Below are 16,540 nucleotides of genomic sequence, written 5' to 3'. Positions count from 1 at the left end.
TTATTCTTTACAAAAATGATGGTGGTCCTGAAAAGGACCGTTTTTGTTGGCGTTGTTGGCCTTGGTGAGGGAGATGGCTAACGATGAAATGAATTGTTAGCATGAGGAAGTCGCATAGTACTGGCCAATAGCAGAACAGATAATAATTGATTCCTGAAAATCAATTTTTCTTTATTCATGTAAATTATACATACTTACAAATCTAATAGAAGATTCCTGGTCATATTTCTAAATCATTAGTGCGAACATTGTGTAATTTGGTTAAGTACAATGAAAGTTACCAACTTTCCAAACTCGACCTTCTGTTCCTTCCGAAATATTGATTGGGGTGTCTATATTAAACCGTTAGTCGTGGTCACAATCAAAAAAGATGGGTGGGTAATGTCTGTGACATAACCGGAGCGTCGTGAACTCAATTCGAGGCGTTAATTTAAGTCTAATAGTATTCAATAGAATCACGTTTGAATGGGAAATTTTCAAATAATTCTCTATGGTAATAATGGTGGTTCTGAAAAGAACCTTTGGTTTCAGCTTTGGTGTTGATGGTGATGCGGTGGATCGTTGGATATATTTGGCATGATAGTTACGTGCCTGGCGAACTGTTTTGTAGCCTCGAACAAAACGACAAGACTGGCTTCTACGGGTACCATTACGGCTGAACTTTATAAGCTTAGCTCGACTTTGAAATCCTGCACAATCTCACGAATCAGACGCTGGTAGGACCATTTTGTTTGCTACTAGCACGGAGCGGCACAAACAAATCATTTAATGCAGTTAGTTCACGGAGGCTGCCAAAAAGCTCGAATAGAAGCATGCGACTTCAACGTTTCTCTTAAACACATGCAATTGAAGCAACACTGATCACTAGAGGGATGGTGAGGGAACACGCACATTCGTTTTGGTTATACTGATAATAGCAGCAGAAAGAAATGGAAAAGCAGTGCACGAACCGAGCGAGAGAATAATTTAAATTTTTGTACCGTGTGCAAGCTACTTCTTTCCACACAACGTATTATGTTGCTTGTCGAAAATTTGTTACACACCTTAAAATGAAAGTTTCAGTTTAACTCTCACTAGAACACAATTGATTGGTCCTGAAAAGAACCGTTGCTTTTATTGTAATTTACGCCCACTCCCAGCGGACACTGTGAGCCAGTTTGATTTCTTTTGCGAGAAAGTTACGCACTTGGCGCACTATTTTATATCCTCAAACAAACCGACCAAGTAGGCATCACTGGCTTCATTACGGCTGAGTTTTGAAAGCGTAGCTTGACTTTGAAGTAATACACAACCTTACGAACCAGACGCTGGAATGTTAGGCAGCGGATTAGTTGCTCCATTGCCCTTTAGTTGGGGCGAAATACTGGCACGGCGACGGTTCCTGATCGGTAGTTGGTTGCGCTGGGCCACCAGTAGCTGGGGCCAGGGTGGCCAGATAAAATTCCTTAATATCGGTAGGGTCACTAAAAGTTTATCGGTAGTTATCGGTAGGCCGGGTTGTTGTCCCAAAAACGTAGTATTGATATAGAATTGTAAAATACTGACAAGACAGATCTCAGACCAAATCCAACCCAAAAAATGAATGTTGAGTAGGATGTGTCCAAAATCAATAAAAGTAGTTTTCGTAGGAATAACAAAATATCGGTAGTTTTGCCTTGGTCGTCTGTGAATCGGTAGGGAAGACCAAAATCGGTAGGGAAGACCAAAATCGGTAGGACTACCGATAAATCGGTAGGTCTGGCCACCCAGCCTGGGGCACTTTTTCGGACCGTCATCGTTGCCAACTGCTTTTCTCCGGTGGACTGGCTGCTTGCTATACGAATGATGAGAAAAACCGACCGACCAATATTCATATATGAACACACGAGAAAGCACTACTATCGCTCTCTCGCTCGTTTTCGTGCCATTCCTGTGCCTTTCCTTTCCGTTCGGCTACCAATACTAGCATAACCAAAACGAATATTCTGTCTTTTCATCACCTTCAATCTAGTGGCCAGTGCTAGCAAACTTGCATGTTCAGTTTTTCAATAACAACATTCCAACAATATTTTCAAAGAATGTTGCAGATTTGAAAAGAAGGAAAGAAAAGATTTTCACAAATTTAAATTCTTTTGTGTTATTTGTTAGCGCTGATAAAGGCTATTTAGTTTGCTACTAGCAAGGAGTGGCACAAATAAATCGATTTATGCAGTTAATCAACGGAGTGTGCCAAAAAGTACGAATAAAAACATGCGACATTGCGTATTTTGCACGTTTTATATTTTATCAATACTAGAGAGGATCAATAAAATAATTCAAATTGTAATGGCGACATGCAATTGTGGCAACACTGGCCATGATGGGGATGGTGGGGGAATACGCACATTCGTTTTGGTTATGATAGTATTAGCAGCAGAAAGGAATGGAAAAGCAGTGCACGAAAACGAGCGAGAGAGGATAATTTAAATTTTCTTTCTTTCCACACATCGTATTTCTTACATTTCTTTCTGAAAATTATTTGTTATACACCTTAAAATGGAAATTTCAGTTTAACTCTTATTAGAACACAATTAATTGGTCCTGAAAAGAACCGTTTATTGTTTCATTGCGGAACCATAATTTAGCGCACTCCCCGCGGATACGGTGAGCCAGTTTGTTGTATTTGGTATGAAAGTTACGCGCTTGGCTCACTGTTTTGCATCCTCGAACAAACCGACCAAGTAGGCAACGATGGCTTCTCGGGGCATCATTACGACTGAGCTTTGTAAGCGTAGCACGACTTTGCAGTCTTGTACAATCTCAGGAACTAGACGCTGGAAAGATAGCCTACAGATTAGTTGCTCCGTTGCCCTTTAGTTGGGGCGAAATTCTTGCAGGGCGACAGCTCCTGATCGGTAGTTGGTTGCGATGGGCCACCAGTAGCTGGGGCACTTTTTCGGAACGTCGTCGTTGCCAACTGCAACTGCTTTCCTCCGGTGAACTTTTGTACTGGCTGCTTGCTAGTACGTGAACAAATGATGAGAAAAACCGACCGACCAATTTTTATGTGCCTTTCCTTTCCGTTTGGCTACCAATACTAGCATAACCATAACGAATATTCTGTCTTTTCATCGCCTTCAATTCGTGGCCAGTGCTAGCAAACTTGCATGTTCAGATTTTCAATAACAACATTCCAACAGAATGTTGCAGATTTGAAAAGAAGGAAAATAGTTGGCGAAGGAAAAGATTTTCAGTTTTAAATTCTGCTGCACAAACAAATCGATTTATGCAGTTAATCAACGGAGGCTGCCAAAAAGTTCGAATAAAAGCATGCGACTAGTGTACTTTGCACGTTCTATATTTTATCAATACTAGAGAGGATCGATAAAATAATTCAAAGTGTAATAGCAACATGCAATTGTGGCAACACTGGCCATAGGATGGTAGGGGAATACGCACATTCGTTTTGGTTATGATGGTATTGGCAGCAGAAAGGAATGGAAAAGCAGTGCACAAAAACGAGCGAGAGAGGATAATTTAAATTCTCTTTCTTTCCACATATCGTATTTCTTAGCCAGTTTGTTGTATTTGGAATGAAAGTTACGCGCTTGGCGCACTGTTTTGTGTCCTCGAACAAACCGATCAAGTAGGCATTGCTGACTTCTTGGGGCATCATTACGGCTTAGCTTTGTAAGCGTAGCTCGACTTTGCAGTCCTGTACAATCTCACGAACCAGACGCTGGAAGGATCGCCTGCAGATTACTTGCTTCGTTGACTTTTAATTGCGGCTAATTTCTGGCAGGGCGACAGTTCCTGGTCGGTAGTTGGTAGCGATGGAGCTTCTTAACGCAACCAGTAGCTGGGGTACTTCTGCAAACGGCGATAATTTCCAACTGCTTTCCCTCCGGCGAACTTCTAAGCTGACTTGACTGCTTGCTAGTACGATTATGAACGAATAATGAGAAAAACCGACCGACCGATATTTATATAATCGCTACAATCGCTTTCTCGCTCGTTCTCGTGCCGTGCATGAGCCTTTCCTTTCCGTCCGGCTTCTAATGGCCTAACCAAAGGAATATGCCGTCTTTCCCCCACCAACTGCTCTCGTCAAGCAACCCAATACGAATAATCATAGGAACAAACATGTAGGTGACCTATATATAAACTTTTCATAATAGTCATAGTAATATTCATAATAACTATAATACTAATAGCAATAATAACTATAGTAAAAATGTAAATAAAATTGTGCATAAAACCATTAAAAAGGACAAATACGACAACGAAGACGATAATAAACCTGATCAACTTTCTATCTACACAACAAACAACACGACAGAGACGAAAAATTTATTAAAACTTAAAGCAGAATGAAATGATAGTCTAATTATTTTTGCAATTTTTAGTAGTATAAAATATAATACTGTGAAACAATTGATTTGTCAATTTGCAATTCACAGGTCAGGATAAAAACGCGCTGAGTGAAGAAGACACTCTTTAAAAATTAATATACTTTGATATATTAAAAACAATCGGTAATAAACAATTAAAGACAATACAAATAATAATCTACAAAACACCAAATCATTAGTGAATCTGGTAAGATTAAAGAAATAATAAAAGCGCATCATGAAACACCCACAGGAGGTCATATAGGACAACACAGAGTGTACCAAAAATTAAGAGAAGATTACATATGGAATAATATGAAAACTTCCATCAAAAATGTCGTTAAAAAAAGATGGGTGGGTAATGTCTGCGACATAACCGGAGAGATGTAGAATACATAAGGAACACGTTCTTCAAATATGTTGATATTTAGTCATTGGAATTTTCGGACAAAAGGGGATTTGGGCGAGGAATATTTCAAATTATTCTTTACAAAAATGATGGTGGTCCTGAAAAGGACCGTTTTTGTTGGCGTTGTTGGCCTTGGTGAGGGAGATGGCTAACGATGAAATGAATTGTTAGCATGAGGAAGTCGCATAGTACTGGCCAATAGCAGAACAGATAATAATTGATTCCTGAAAATCAATTTTTCTTTATTCATGTAAATTATACATACTTACAAATCTAATAGAAGATTCCTGGTCATATTTCTAAATCATTAGTGCGAACATTGTGTAATTTGGTTAAGTACAATGAAAGTTACCAACTTTCCAAACTCGACCTTCTGTTCCTTCCGAAATATTGATTGGGGTGTCTATATTAAACCGTTAGTCGTGGTCACAATCAAAAAAGATGGGTGGGTAATGTCTGTGACATAACCGGAGCGTCGTGACCTCAATTCGAGGCGTTAATTTAAGTCTAATAGTATTCAACAGAATCACGTTTGAATGGGAAATTTTCAAATAATTCTTTATGGTAATAATGGTGGTTCTGAAAAGAACCTTTGGTTTCAGCTTTGGTGTTGATGGTGATGTGGTGGATCGTTGGATATATTTGGCATGATAGTTACGTGCCTGGCGAACTGTTTTGTAGCCTCGAACAAAACGACAAGACTGGCTTCTACGGGTACCATTACGGCTGAACTTTATAAGCTTAGCTCGACTTTGAAATCCTGCACAATCTCACGAATCAGACGCTGGTAGGACCATTTTGTTTGCTACTAGCACGGAGCGGCACAAACAAATCATTTAATGCAGTTAGTTCACGGAGGCTGTCAAAAAGCTCGAATAGAAGCATGCGACTTCAACGTTTCTCTTAAACACATGCAATTGAAGCAACACTGATCACTAGAGGGATGGTGAGGGAACACGCACATTCGTTTTGGTTATACTGATAATAGCAGCAGAAAGAAATGGAAAAGCAGTGCACGAACCGAGCGAGAGAATAATTTAAATTTTTGTACCGTGTGCAAGCTACTTCTTTCCACACAACGTATTATGTTGCTTGTTGAAAATTTGTTACACACCTTAAAATGAAAGTTTCAGTTTAACTCTCACTAGAACACAATTGATTGGTCCTGAAAAGAACCGTTGCTTTTATTGTAATTTACGCCCACTCCCAGCGGACAGTGTGAGCCAGTTTGATTTCTTTTGCGAGAAAGTTACGCACTTGGCGCACTATTTTGTATCCTCAAACAAACCGACCAAGTAGGCATCACTGGCTTCATTACGGCTGAGTTTTGAAAGCGTAGCTTGACTTTGAAGTAATACACAACCTTACGAACCAGACGCTGGAATGTTAGGCAGCGGATTAGTTGCTCCATTGCCCTTTAGTTGGGGCGAAATACTGGCACGGCGACGGTTCCTGATCGGTAGTTGGTTGCGCTGGGCCACCAGTAGCTGGGGCCAGGGTGGCCAGATAAAATTCCTTAATATCGGTAGGGTCACTAAAAGTTTATCGGTAGTTATCGGTAGGCCGGGTTGTTGTCCCAAAAACGTAGTATTGATATAGAATTGTAAAATACTGACAAGACAGATCTCAGACCAAATCCAACCCAAAAAATGAATGTTGAGTAGGATGTGTCCAAAATCAATAAAAGTAGTTTTCGTAGGAATAACAAAATATCGGTAGTTTTGCCTTGGTCGTCTGTGAATCGGTAGGGAAAACCAAAATCGGTAGGGAAGACCAAAATCGGTAGGACTACCGATAAATCGGTAGGTCTGGCCACCCAGCCTGGGGCACTTTTTCGGACCGTCATCGTTGCCAACTGCTTTTCTCCGGTGGACTGGCTGCTTGCTATACGAATGATGAGAAAAACCGACCGACCAATATTCAATTATGTGAACACACGAGAAAGCACTACTATCGCTCTCTCGCTCGTTTTCGTGCCATTCCTGTGCCTTTCCTTTCCGTTCGGCTACCAATACTAGCATAACCAAAACGAATATTCTGTCTTTTCATCACCTTCAATCTAGTGGCCAGTGCTAGCAAACTTGCATGTTCAGTTTTTCAATAACAACATTCCAACAATATTTTCAAAGAATGTTGCAGATTTGAAAAGAAGGAAAGAAAAGATTTTCACAAATTTAAATTCTTTTGTGTTATTTGTTAGCGCTGATAAAGGCTATTTAGTTTGCTACTAGCAAGGAGTGGCACAAATAAATCGATTTATGCAGTTAATCAACGGAGTGTGCCAAAAAGTACGAATAAAAACATGCGACATTGCGTACTTTGCACGTTTTATATTTTATCAATACTAGAGAGGATCAATAAAATAATTCAAATTGTAATGGCGACATGCAATTGTGGCAACACTGGCCATGATGGGGATGGTGGGGGAATACGCACATTCGTTTTGGTTATGATAGTATTAGCAGCAGAAAGGAATGGAAAAGCAGTGCACGAAAACGAGCGAGAGAGGATAATTTAAATTTTCTTTCTTTCCACACATCGTATTTCTTACATTTCTTTCTGAAAATTATTTGTTATACACCTTAAAATGGAAATTTCAGTTTAACTCTTATTAGAACACAATTAATTGGTCCTGAAAAGAACCGTTTATTGTTTTATTGCGGAACCATAATTTAGCGCACTCCCCGCGGATACGGTGAGCCAGTTTGTTGTATTTGGTATGAAAGTTACGCGCTTGGCTCACTGTTTTGCATCCTCGAACAAACCGACCAAGTAGGCAACGATGGCTTCTCGGGGCATCATTACGACTGAGCTTTGTAAGCGTAGCACGACTTTGCAGTCTTGTACAATCTCAGGAACTAGACGCTGGAAAGATAGCCTACAGATTAGTTGCTCCGTTGCCCTTTAGTTGGGGCGAAATTCTTGCAGGGCGACAGCTCCTGATCGGTAGTTGGTTGCGATGGGCCACCAGTAGCTGGGGCACTTTTTCGGAACGTCGTCGTTGCCAACTGCAACTGCTTTCCTCCGGTGAACTTTTGTACTGGCTGCTTGCTAGTACGTGAACAAATGATGAGAAAAACCGACCGACCAATTTTTATGTGCCTTTCCTTTCCGTTTGGCAACCAATACTAGCATAACCATAACGAATATTCTGTCTTTTCATCGCCTTCAATTCGTGGCCAGTGCTAGCAAACTTGCATGTTCAGATTTTCAATAACAACATTCCAACAGAATGTTGCAGATTTGAAAAGAAGGAAAATAGTTGGCGAAGGAAAAGATTTTCAGTTTTAAATTCTGCTGCACAAACAAATCGATTTATGCAGTTAATCAACGGAGGCTGCCAAAAAGTTCGAATAAAAGCATGCGACTAGTGCACTTTGCACGTTCTATATTTTATCAATACTAGAGAGGATCGATAAAATAATTCAAAGTGTAATAGCAACATGCAATTGTGGCAACACTGGCCATAGGATGGTAGGGGAATACGCACATTCGTTTTGGTTATGATGGTATTGGCAGCAGAAAGGAATGGAAAAGCAGTGCACAAAAACGAGCGAGAGAGGATAATTTAAATTCTCTTTCTTTCCACATATCGTATTTCTTAGCCAGTTTGTTGTATTTGGAATGAAAGTTACGCGCTTGGCGCACTGTTTTGTGTCCTCGAACAAACCGATCAAGTAGGCATTGCTGACTTCTTGGGGCATCATTACGGCTGAGCTTTGTAAGCGTAGCTCGACTTTGCAGTCCTGTACAATCTCACGAACCAGACGCTGGAAGGATCGCCTGCAGATTACTTGCTTCGTTGACTTTTAATTGCGGCTAATTTCTGGCAGGGCGACAGTTCCTGGTCGGTAGTTGGTAGCGATGGAGCTTCTTAACGCAACCAGTAGCTGGGGTACTTCTGCAAACGGCGATAATTTCCAACTGCTTTCCCTCCGGCGAACTTCTAAGCTGACTTGACTGCTTGCTAGTACGATTATGAACGAATAATGAGAAAAACCGACCGACCGATATTTATATAATCGCTACAATCGCTTTCTCGCTCGTTCTCGTGCCGTGCATGAGCCTTTCCTTTCCGTCCGGCTTCTAATGGCCTAACCAAAGGAATATGCCGTCTTTCCCCCACCAACTGCTCTCGTCAAGCAACCCAATACGAATAATCATAGGAACAAACATGTAGGTGACCTATATATAAACTTTTCATTATTTTATTGTTCGGTTGGTCCACCATATTGACGGCTCTGTGCGGGATGGGCTGAAAATTTTCACTTTTCCGAGTCGTTTTCGAAAGATTTTTCAAAACACATTTTTTTGTTATTAGTGCATGTTATATATACTTCAAATTTTAATACTGCATAGAGGGACATTTTTTCAACAAATTGGTCCAAAAATTAAATCATTCTGTTAAGTATGATAAAAGTTATTAACGTTCAAAATCTGACGCGTCGCCGCAGCCGATATTTTGAAACGGGACCCCTATATTGAAAGCTTAAATGTATTCTACATTAAAATGTGAATAATGCAAGAACAATAAAGTAAATAAACACACCAAAGAGGAGCTAACCATTACTAACACTCCTTCAAAACCATTTAAGGTAATGGAAATTGACACAGTTGGACCACTACCCAAATCAAATTAAAATAATCGTTATGCTGTTACAATACAGTGCGAATTAACGAAATATATAGTTTTAATATCAATTCCGACAAAAGAGGCTAGCGTAATAACGAAAGCCTTAGTCGAGAATTTCATTTTAATTAACTAAGATCCTGAAATCATGAACACAAATCACACAACTCGTGACAAAAATATCTAAAATCGTGACTAAGATCCTGAAATAATGAACATTAATCACACAACTCATAACTAAAATATCACGATAACGTGTTTAGTATTCATAACTTCAGGAACTTGGTCACGGTTTTCGTAAATTGTTCAGTTCACGAAATCGTGACCTTTTGTTCATGAATTTATGACTGGTTTTTTCGTGTACGATTCCATGGCTGGATATGTTCAATATAATGGTGGAAATGTCCATTACATATTCAGTACGATTAGCACATACATACAATGGATCGACAACAACTGAGAAGCTATATGTCGAAGCTGAAACACTTGAACCCAACAGCGGATCCAAGAGGAGGGTTCGGGGGTCCGACTAGAGGTGTGCGCCGATGCATTTTTAATCGGCGGCAGCGTAGGCGACATATTTGGCTGGCGGCGGTGGCGTTGGCTGCGTCACGCCGTTGGATCCTATCGGCGGCGGCGCGCCGGCGTGTGTCGACGTGACGAATATTGACGCCTATGTAACTAAAAAAAGTTCTTAGCAATACAATTCCTTTCCCAATTTTTCGATTTCTCCAGACTTCGCAGCACATACAAACAGACGTTAGAGCTTGAAGAAAATTCTAAAAAAATCATTGCCCACGATGTACTACCGACATCTGTTGAACATATTGCACAAAATTTTATTCTTGCAACCAAATCAAATAATTTTATTTTCAACTGAAGCTTCAATAGTGCCCACCCTACTTGCCAAATGCAAGATAATAAATGAAAGGTGGAACTATTTTTACAGTTGAAAAATTTGAAGAACGAAATACTACGAATGAAGTAGTGATTGCAATGGACAAATTTAAAGCATGCAGAGTAACGACTGTATTTCAATGACCCATAATAATTATTTATTGTTCTTTGGGAAATTAAGCAACGGTAAAACAGTTTTTGTTTTGTTTGAGGAAATTAATTCTTGTTCCAATTAAGTCATATTTTTGTGTTCCGGATTCTCCTTGTCAGTAGCTAACAGCTGACTGGGCCGCTAGCTAGACACTAGATCCAAAAAAAATTACACATAACTTATGTCTAGGGTAAACAACTGATCGGGACTGATGTCCCGGACAGCACAGAAGTTCTTTTTCACTAACGAGGACCAAATTGAACCGAAACTGTTTGTGGCTTACACGCCAATGTGGCAAAACGATGCAGAATCTAAATTGGGGTAAACCCCTGTGAAGAGAAACAGAGAAAGAGTAGCTAACACTTAAATGGTCGGTGCTACCAGGCATCCGTTCACTACAAGCATGTGCGTCGGTCGCTACTCATATGATCTATAGTCAATATTATAAAACCATGTTATCACTACAATCAAATATCGATCGAGGGTAAAAAAATCGTATCTCGGTTGAAAGCTTGTTCGGAAATAGGTAAATGATCAGTCTCAAATAAACTCTGAATCACATCGGTTGCGTCAATTTGTACACCGTTCGTTTAAATTCAATAGTGCAATAAATTACGGAGAGTGTCTGCCAAATTTATAAGTGATATCGAACTGTTTTGAGTTATTGCACCGACAACCCAGAAGCGTTCGTTTCCCCGATCCGGTTCAAAGTTGAGTGGTGAACATTTTTTGGTCCTTCGAACCGGATTGGGACCATCGGAACGAGTTATTCGCTGAAGATACATTGAATAGAAAAAAAGAACTATTGAAATGCTCCATTGCGCTTGGCGTCAGTGTAACTAAGTAGAAGAGTTCAACGACCTGTGCATGTGGTGAACCAACGCTTTAATTGTACGAGGGTGCTGCGGTATACTGGAGATTAAAACCTAAAATTCGGAGTCGACTGGGATCACCAGAAGGATCAGGAAAGTCAAGTTGCATGTGCATGTTTGTCTGTTGTGTGGCGTTAGTGCATGTGGTGTCCGCCATCGCGGAAGTTAGACGGTCGTCATCATTGAGCTATATAATAAAATAAGTTTGAATAATGTTGCATGTGAGTTTTTTCTACAAGAGTTTACTGAATTTGAGTGTGAGCCTTGTACTCCTAATTGACGGTTTCTTGATCTTCGACTTTGTTGGCAATTGTTGGTCGGTCTTGTTTGCTAGCCAGATTTTGAATATTTTTGTCAAGAGGTCGCGCGGGGGACGGTAGGGCTGTCAATTGTGATACTACTAAGATTGGAAATAGTGCTTCAACATACCGGTGACAACTCTTCGAGAGCATCAAATGCAAGAGAGGCAGCTCAGGAATACATTACAAATGGTGAAGAACTTTACGATGGATTACTGCAACGAAAAGGACGAACATCAGGTCGATGTTAGAATAGCCATGCTGGATGACGTACTGCAAAAGTTTTATGAAGTAAGGAGAAAAATTGAAGTGCTAACCGATAACGCAGATTTGAGTGATCCAAGCCTCAAAGGATTCAAAGCTTGAGCAGCACCTCTGCGAGAACACAAAGATCGTGTGGGAGTTTGAAAATCTCTATTGTGAGGTGAAGGCCAAGCTCTTTCAGCTGCAATCTAAGAGGGCAGCAGGTATATCAGTGCCAGATTCGGTCGTTCCCGTCTCAAACATTGTGTCCAGAGTAAAGTTTCCTGGTATCAAACTACCCACATTTGACGGCAGGATGATGCAGCGGATTACTTTCAGGGACAGCTGTCAGTCGCTGATTCACAATAACCAAACCCTCTCAGCCATCGATAAGTTTACCTATCTTCGTGCATCGGTAACTGGAGAAGCACTGCAAGAAATTGAGTCCGTCGAACTCACTGAAGCAAATTATGGTGTTGCCTGGAGCTCCCTGAAAAAACTATATGAGAACAAAAAGTTGATTTTGAAAATACACTTAGATGCCCTATTTTTGGTTGAGCCAGTGAGGAAGGAATGTTTTGAAGCTTTGAACCATCTGCTGAGCACTTTCGATAAAAATTTGCAAATGATTGAAAAACTCGGAGTAAGAACAGGTGATTGGTCGATTCTGCTGGCGTATATATTGAGTTCGAAGCTCGACCCAGTCACACTACGATGTTGGGAGACTCATTTCAACTCAAGGGAGTTCGGAGGATACGAGGACATGGCAAACTTCTTAAGAGGACACTGCGCTGTTCTGCAATCTATCGGCCCAGTGAAACCGACTCACGTTGAACGGTTGCAATTGAAGTATGTGTCGAGTCATTCAATTTCTGCAGAGCCTGCCAGCTGTGTCTTCTGTAATGGATCACAACATAATGTATTTCAGTGTATGGTCGTTCGTGAGATGAGTCGTGCGGATCGAGTCGCTGTTGTGAAGAGAAACATGTTATGTTTCAACTGTTTAGCACCTAGACATATGGCTGCAAGGTGCTCAAGGGATTCTGTACAATCTGTAAAAGGAAACATCACACGCTACTGCATGAGAGTTTTGCTGCTCCTCGATTGTTTAGTAACAATTTACCCTCCGATTCCCAACTACCGCCGCGGCCTCATAATGCGAACACATCACATACACAACCACCTCAATCAAAGCCACAAAGTTCAAACCGTCTCACGGCCACTCAGTACACACAAAACTCTACACAAACACTTGCTCACAGCAGTAATCCGCTGCATTCAAATTTACGACCCACCACAGAGAACACTGCCACATGTGATCAAACAGTCACACTTACCACCCAGCTGATAAATAATTCTCGAGATGTATTGCTATCGACTGCGATCGTGCAAATTCGTGACCCGTTTGGCAACACACTGTTTGCGCGAGCCTTGCTGGATAGTGCATCTCAGCGAAATTTAATGACAGCGGCATTCGCTCAAAAACTAAGGTGCAAACAGGTTTCTGACTACTTGAGAGTTAAAGGGGTCGGATCATCGGAGACAACATCGACTAGAGCAGTAATAGCCACTGTTCTAGCGCGATCTATGCAGATTTCCCAGATTGTTGAAGCTATGAAGTTCCACGTGTTGACTAGAGTCACCACAACTCTCCCTTTGAAACAATTTGAAAGACTGGAGCTACCACAAGACATTGAGTTGGCTAATCCAAGCTTTAACATACCCGGGACGGTAGATGTAATCATCGGAGCTGAACATTTCTACGATTTGCTGGTAGACGGAAAATAAAGGTTAACAGAGCATGGTCCTATCCTCCAGAACTCAGTTTACGGCTGGATCATTTCTGGAATAGTCGATGGAGAGTCGACCAGACTTCCAAGAGTGTTTCACATTTCCAATGTCGTAAAAGAAGAGCCAACTAGCGAAATCCAAGAGCAGTTGGCAAGGTTTTGGGAGCTAGAGTCATGTCATATGAAAAGCATGCTGTCAATTGAGGAGACTGAATGCGAAGAACACTTTAACGAAACTACATTTCATGACGAGACAAGACGATTCGTTGTCAGTTTGCCCAAGAAGAAGGCCGTGTCAGTTTGGGGAGTCGCGTTCAATTGCAATGAAACGATACTTGGGACTAGAGAGGCGTCTTGAAGCAAGCGATGAATTAAGAAAAATGTACACTGAATTCATATATGAATATATGTCGATTGGACACATGGTTGAAGTGTCCGAGGAAGCAAACGAGTTCCAAACGTACTACGTGCCCCATCATGCTGTTTTCAAACCAGACAGCACTACAACAAAACTGCGTGTCGTTTTTGATGCCTCGTGTGCCACGTCTACTGGTGTTTCCCTCAATAATGCCCTGATGGTCGGTCCTGTTGTCCAGGAGGACTTATTTAACATAATTCTGCGATTTCGGGGACATATGTTTGCGGTAGTGGCAGATGTTGCCAAAATATACAGGATGGTAGATATGCAACAAGCAGATCAAGATCTACAAAGAGTTCTGTGGCGAGATTCACCAAACGAACCATTAAGAAGTTATAGGCTGACCACGGTAACCTACGGAACTGCATTGGCACCGTATTTAGCGACGAAATGTCTGCAAACGTTAGCAGCAACCGGAAACCGCTCTTATCCAGTAGGGGCAAAAACTGTCGAGAAAGACTTTTATGTTGACGATATGTTGTCCGGTGCCGAGTCAATCGAAAAGGCGCAAGAATTGATATCGGAAACGAGTGAGCTGATGAGTTCTGCAGGATTTCTTCTGAGAAAGTGGAGAAGCAACCAAGAGATGGTTTTGGAAAATGTTCCTTCCCATTTACGAGACAACGACGGCACGAAAGAGTTGGATTCGTCAAGTGCATCAGTAAAAACTTTGGGATTGTTATGGGAACCAACCAGTGACAATTTTCGTTTCAATATGCCAAAATGGAGCAGCGGTTCAATTATAACTAAGCGAAGTGTGCTATCGGATACCGCTCGCATCGTCGATCCACTAGGTTTGGTGGGGCCAGTAATAATTCTCGCTAAGGTATTCCTGCAAGAGGTGTGGAAAGAGCAAATTGAATGGGATGATCCATTATCACCCAAGCTGCAGGAATACTGGCTGGAGTTCAGGAGAAATATGATTAGTCTTGAATCCATCACTGTACCGCGATGGATTGGTTCTGGCCCGAAATGCTTAGAGGTTGAGCTGTACGGATTTTGCGACGCTTCTGAAAAGGCATACGGAGCATGTTTCTACGTGAGGAGTGTATGGGAGAACGGAACTATCGCAGTACGCTTATTGACATCGAAGTCCAAAGTAGCTCCTTTGGAAGATTTGAAACGAAAAAAGAAGAGGCAGTCAATTCCTCGGCTTGAGCTTTCTTCAGCCTTGCTAATGAGCCATCTTAATGAGAAGGTAAAAGGCGATCTTCCTTTAGTCTCGAAAGCATACTTCTGGACTGATTCAATGATTGTAAAGTGTTGGCTGCAGTCATCCCCATCTCGCTGGCGACCCTTTGTGGCCAATCGAGTGTCCGAGATCCAACACGTTACAAAAGGGAGTGTTTGGAATCATGTATCCGGAGTGGAGAATCCTGCGGATCTAATTTCACGAGGCATGATACCAGCTCAGCTATGCTATTCGACGTTGTGGTGGTGTGGGTCATTTTGGTTGCGCCAAGAACGGTCTGAATGGCCGCAAAGTAGCCATGAATCACCAGAAGACATAAACGCAGCTCTTGTGGAGGAAAAAGCCTCAATATCGTGTTCTGTTCAGACTCTGTCACCCAGTGAAATTTTTACGTTGCGATCTTCGTTACTGGCTCTGATTCGTCTTGTTGTTCTTATTCGACGTTTCGCTCACAACGCTAGACGAGTCAACAGGGAAACAGGACAACCGGATTCATCTCCCATGCAGAATCGGAAGAAGCTCTAATGGAATTGATAACACTGGTGCAGAACGAATGTTTTCCTTCAGAGATGGCGATTCTTAAGAAAGGAGGTCAGGTGGTTGATTTCTCCCGCCTCATCGGAAAAAAACCCTGCGTTGATTAACGGTATAATCTATGTTGGCGCTCGGTTGCGACATGCGCCTTTATCTAGTGGAAGAAAACACCCGGTTATACTGGATGATCGACACCCTCTCATCACACTGATTGTCCGTCATTACCACCACAAATACTTTCACGCGGGTCAACAGCTTTTGATTTCAAATATACGAGAGCGTTTCTGGCCATTGTTTATTCCACGAGTAGCACGGCAGGTAATACATAGCTGTGTACCATGTTTCCGAAGTAAACCAAAGGTGCAAGATCAGTTGATGGCCGATTTACCGGAGGAGAGAGTGAACCCAGCTCCACCATTCCTGAAAGTGGGTTTGGACTATTGTGGTCCGTTCTTTATGTCGTACCCTGGGCGTAAGGCTCGGCCGGTAAAATGCTATGTAGCACTATTTGTGTGTTTGGTGACTAAAGCGGTACATTTGGAGATAGTAGCGGACCTTACAACCCAAGCATTCTTGGCTGCATTGAAGCGATTCGTGGCACGTAGGTCGAAACCATCATTGATAATGTGTGATGACGCCAAAACGTTTGTCGGAGCTAGAAAGGAACTTGATGAACTTGCAAGCCTGTTCAGTGCACAACAATTTCAGGAATCTGTGATGAAGGAGGCGATGATTGAGAGTATTGAATTCAAATTC

At 41.5% G+C, this 16,540-nt stretch overlaps 1 protein-coding gene across 1 annotated transcript; it reads left to right on the top strand.

Moving 5' to 3' along the window:
• Positions 1-14,047: 14,047 nt before the first annotated feature.
• LOC131680315 (uncharacterized) lies at positions 14,048-15,894 on the top strand. Its single transcript, XM_058961036.1, has 2 exons — positions 14,048-15,097; positions 15,712-15,894. Exons 1-2 carry the CDS (start codon positions 14,048-14,050, stop codon positions 15,892-15,894), a joined length of 1,233 nt encoding a protein of 410 aa, XP_058817019.1.
• Positions 15,895-16,540: the final 646 nt, after the last annotated feature.

Source organism: Topomyia yanbarensis, chromosome 2 (genome assembly GCF_030247195.1).
Source record: "Topomyia yanbarensis strain Yona2022 chromosome 2, ASM3024719v1, whole genome shotgun sequence".
Taxonomy (NCBI): Eukaryota; Metazoa; Arthropoda; class Insecta; order Diptera; family Culicidae; genus Topomyia; species Topomyia yanbarensis.
Note: the sequence above shows the minus strand (reverse complement) of the source record. Positions and strands in the feature narration are given on the sequence as shown.

Coding starts and splice junctions, on each gene's coding strand:
- LOC131680315 (XM_058961036.1), top strand. CDS start 14,048: ATGTCGATTGGACACATGGTTGAAGTGTCCGAGGAAGCAAACGAGTTC. Junction 15,098..15,711: donor CATACGGAGCATGTTTCTAC/GTGAGGAGTGTA, acceptor TCACAACGCTAG/ACGAGTCAACAGGGAAACAG.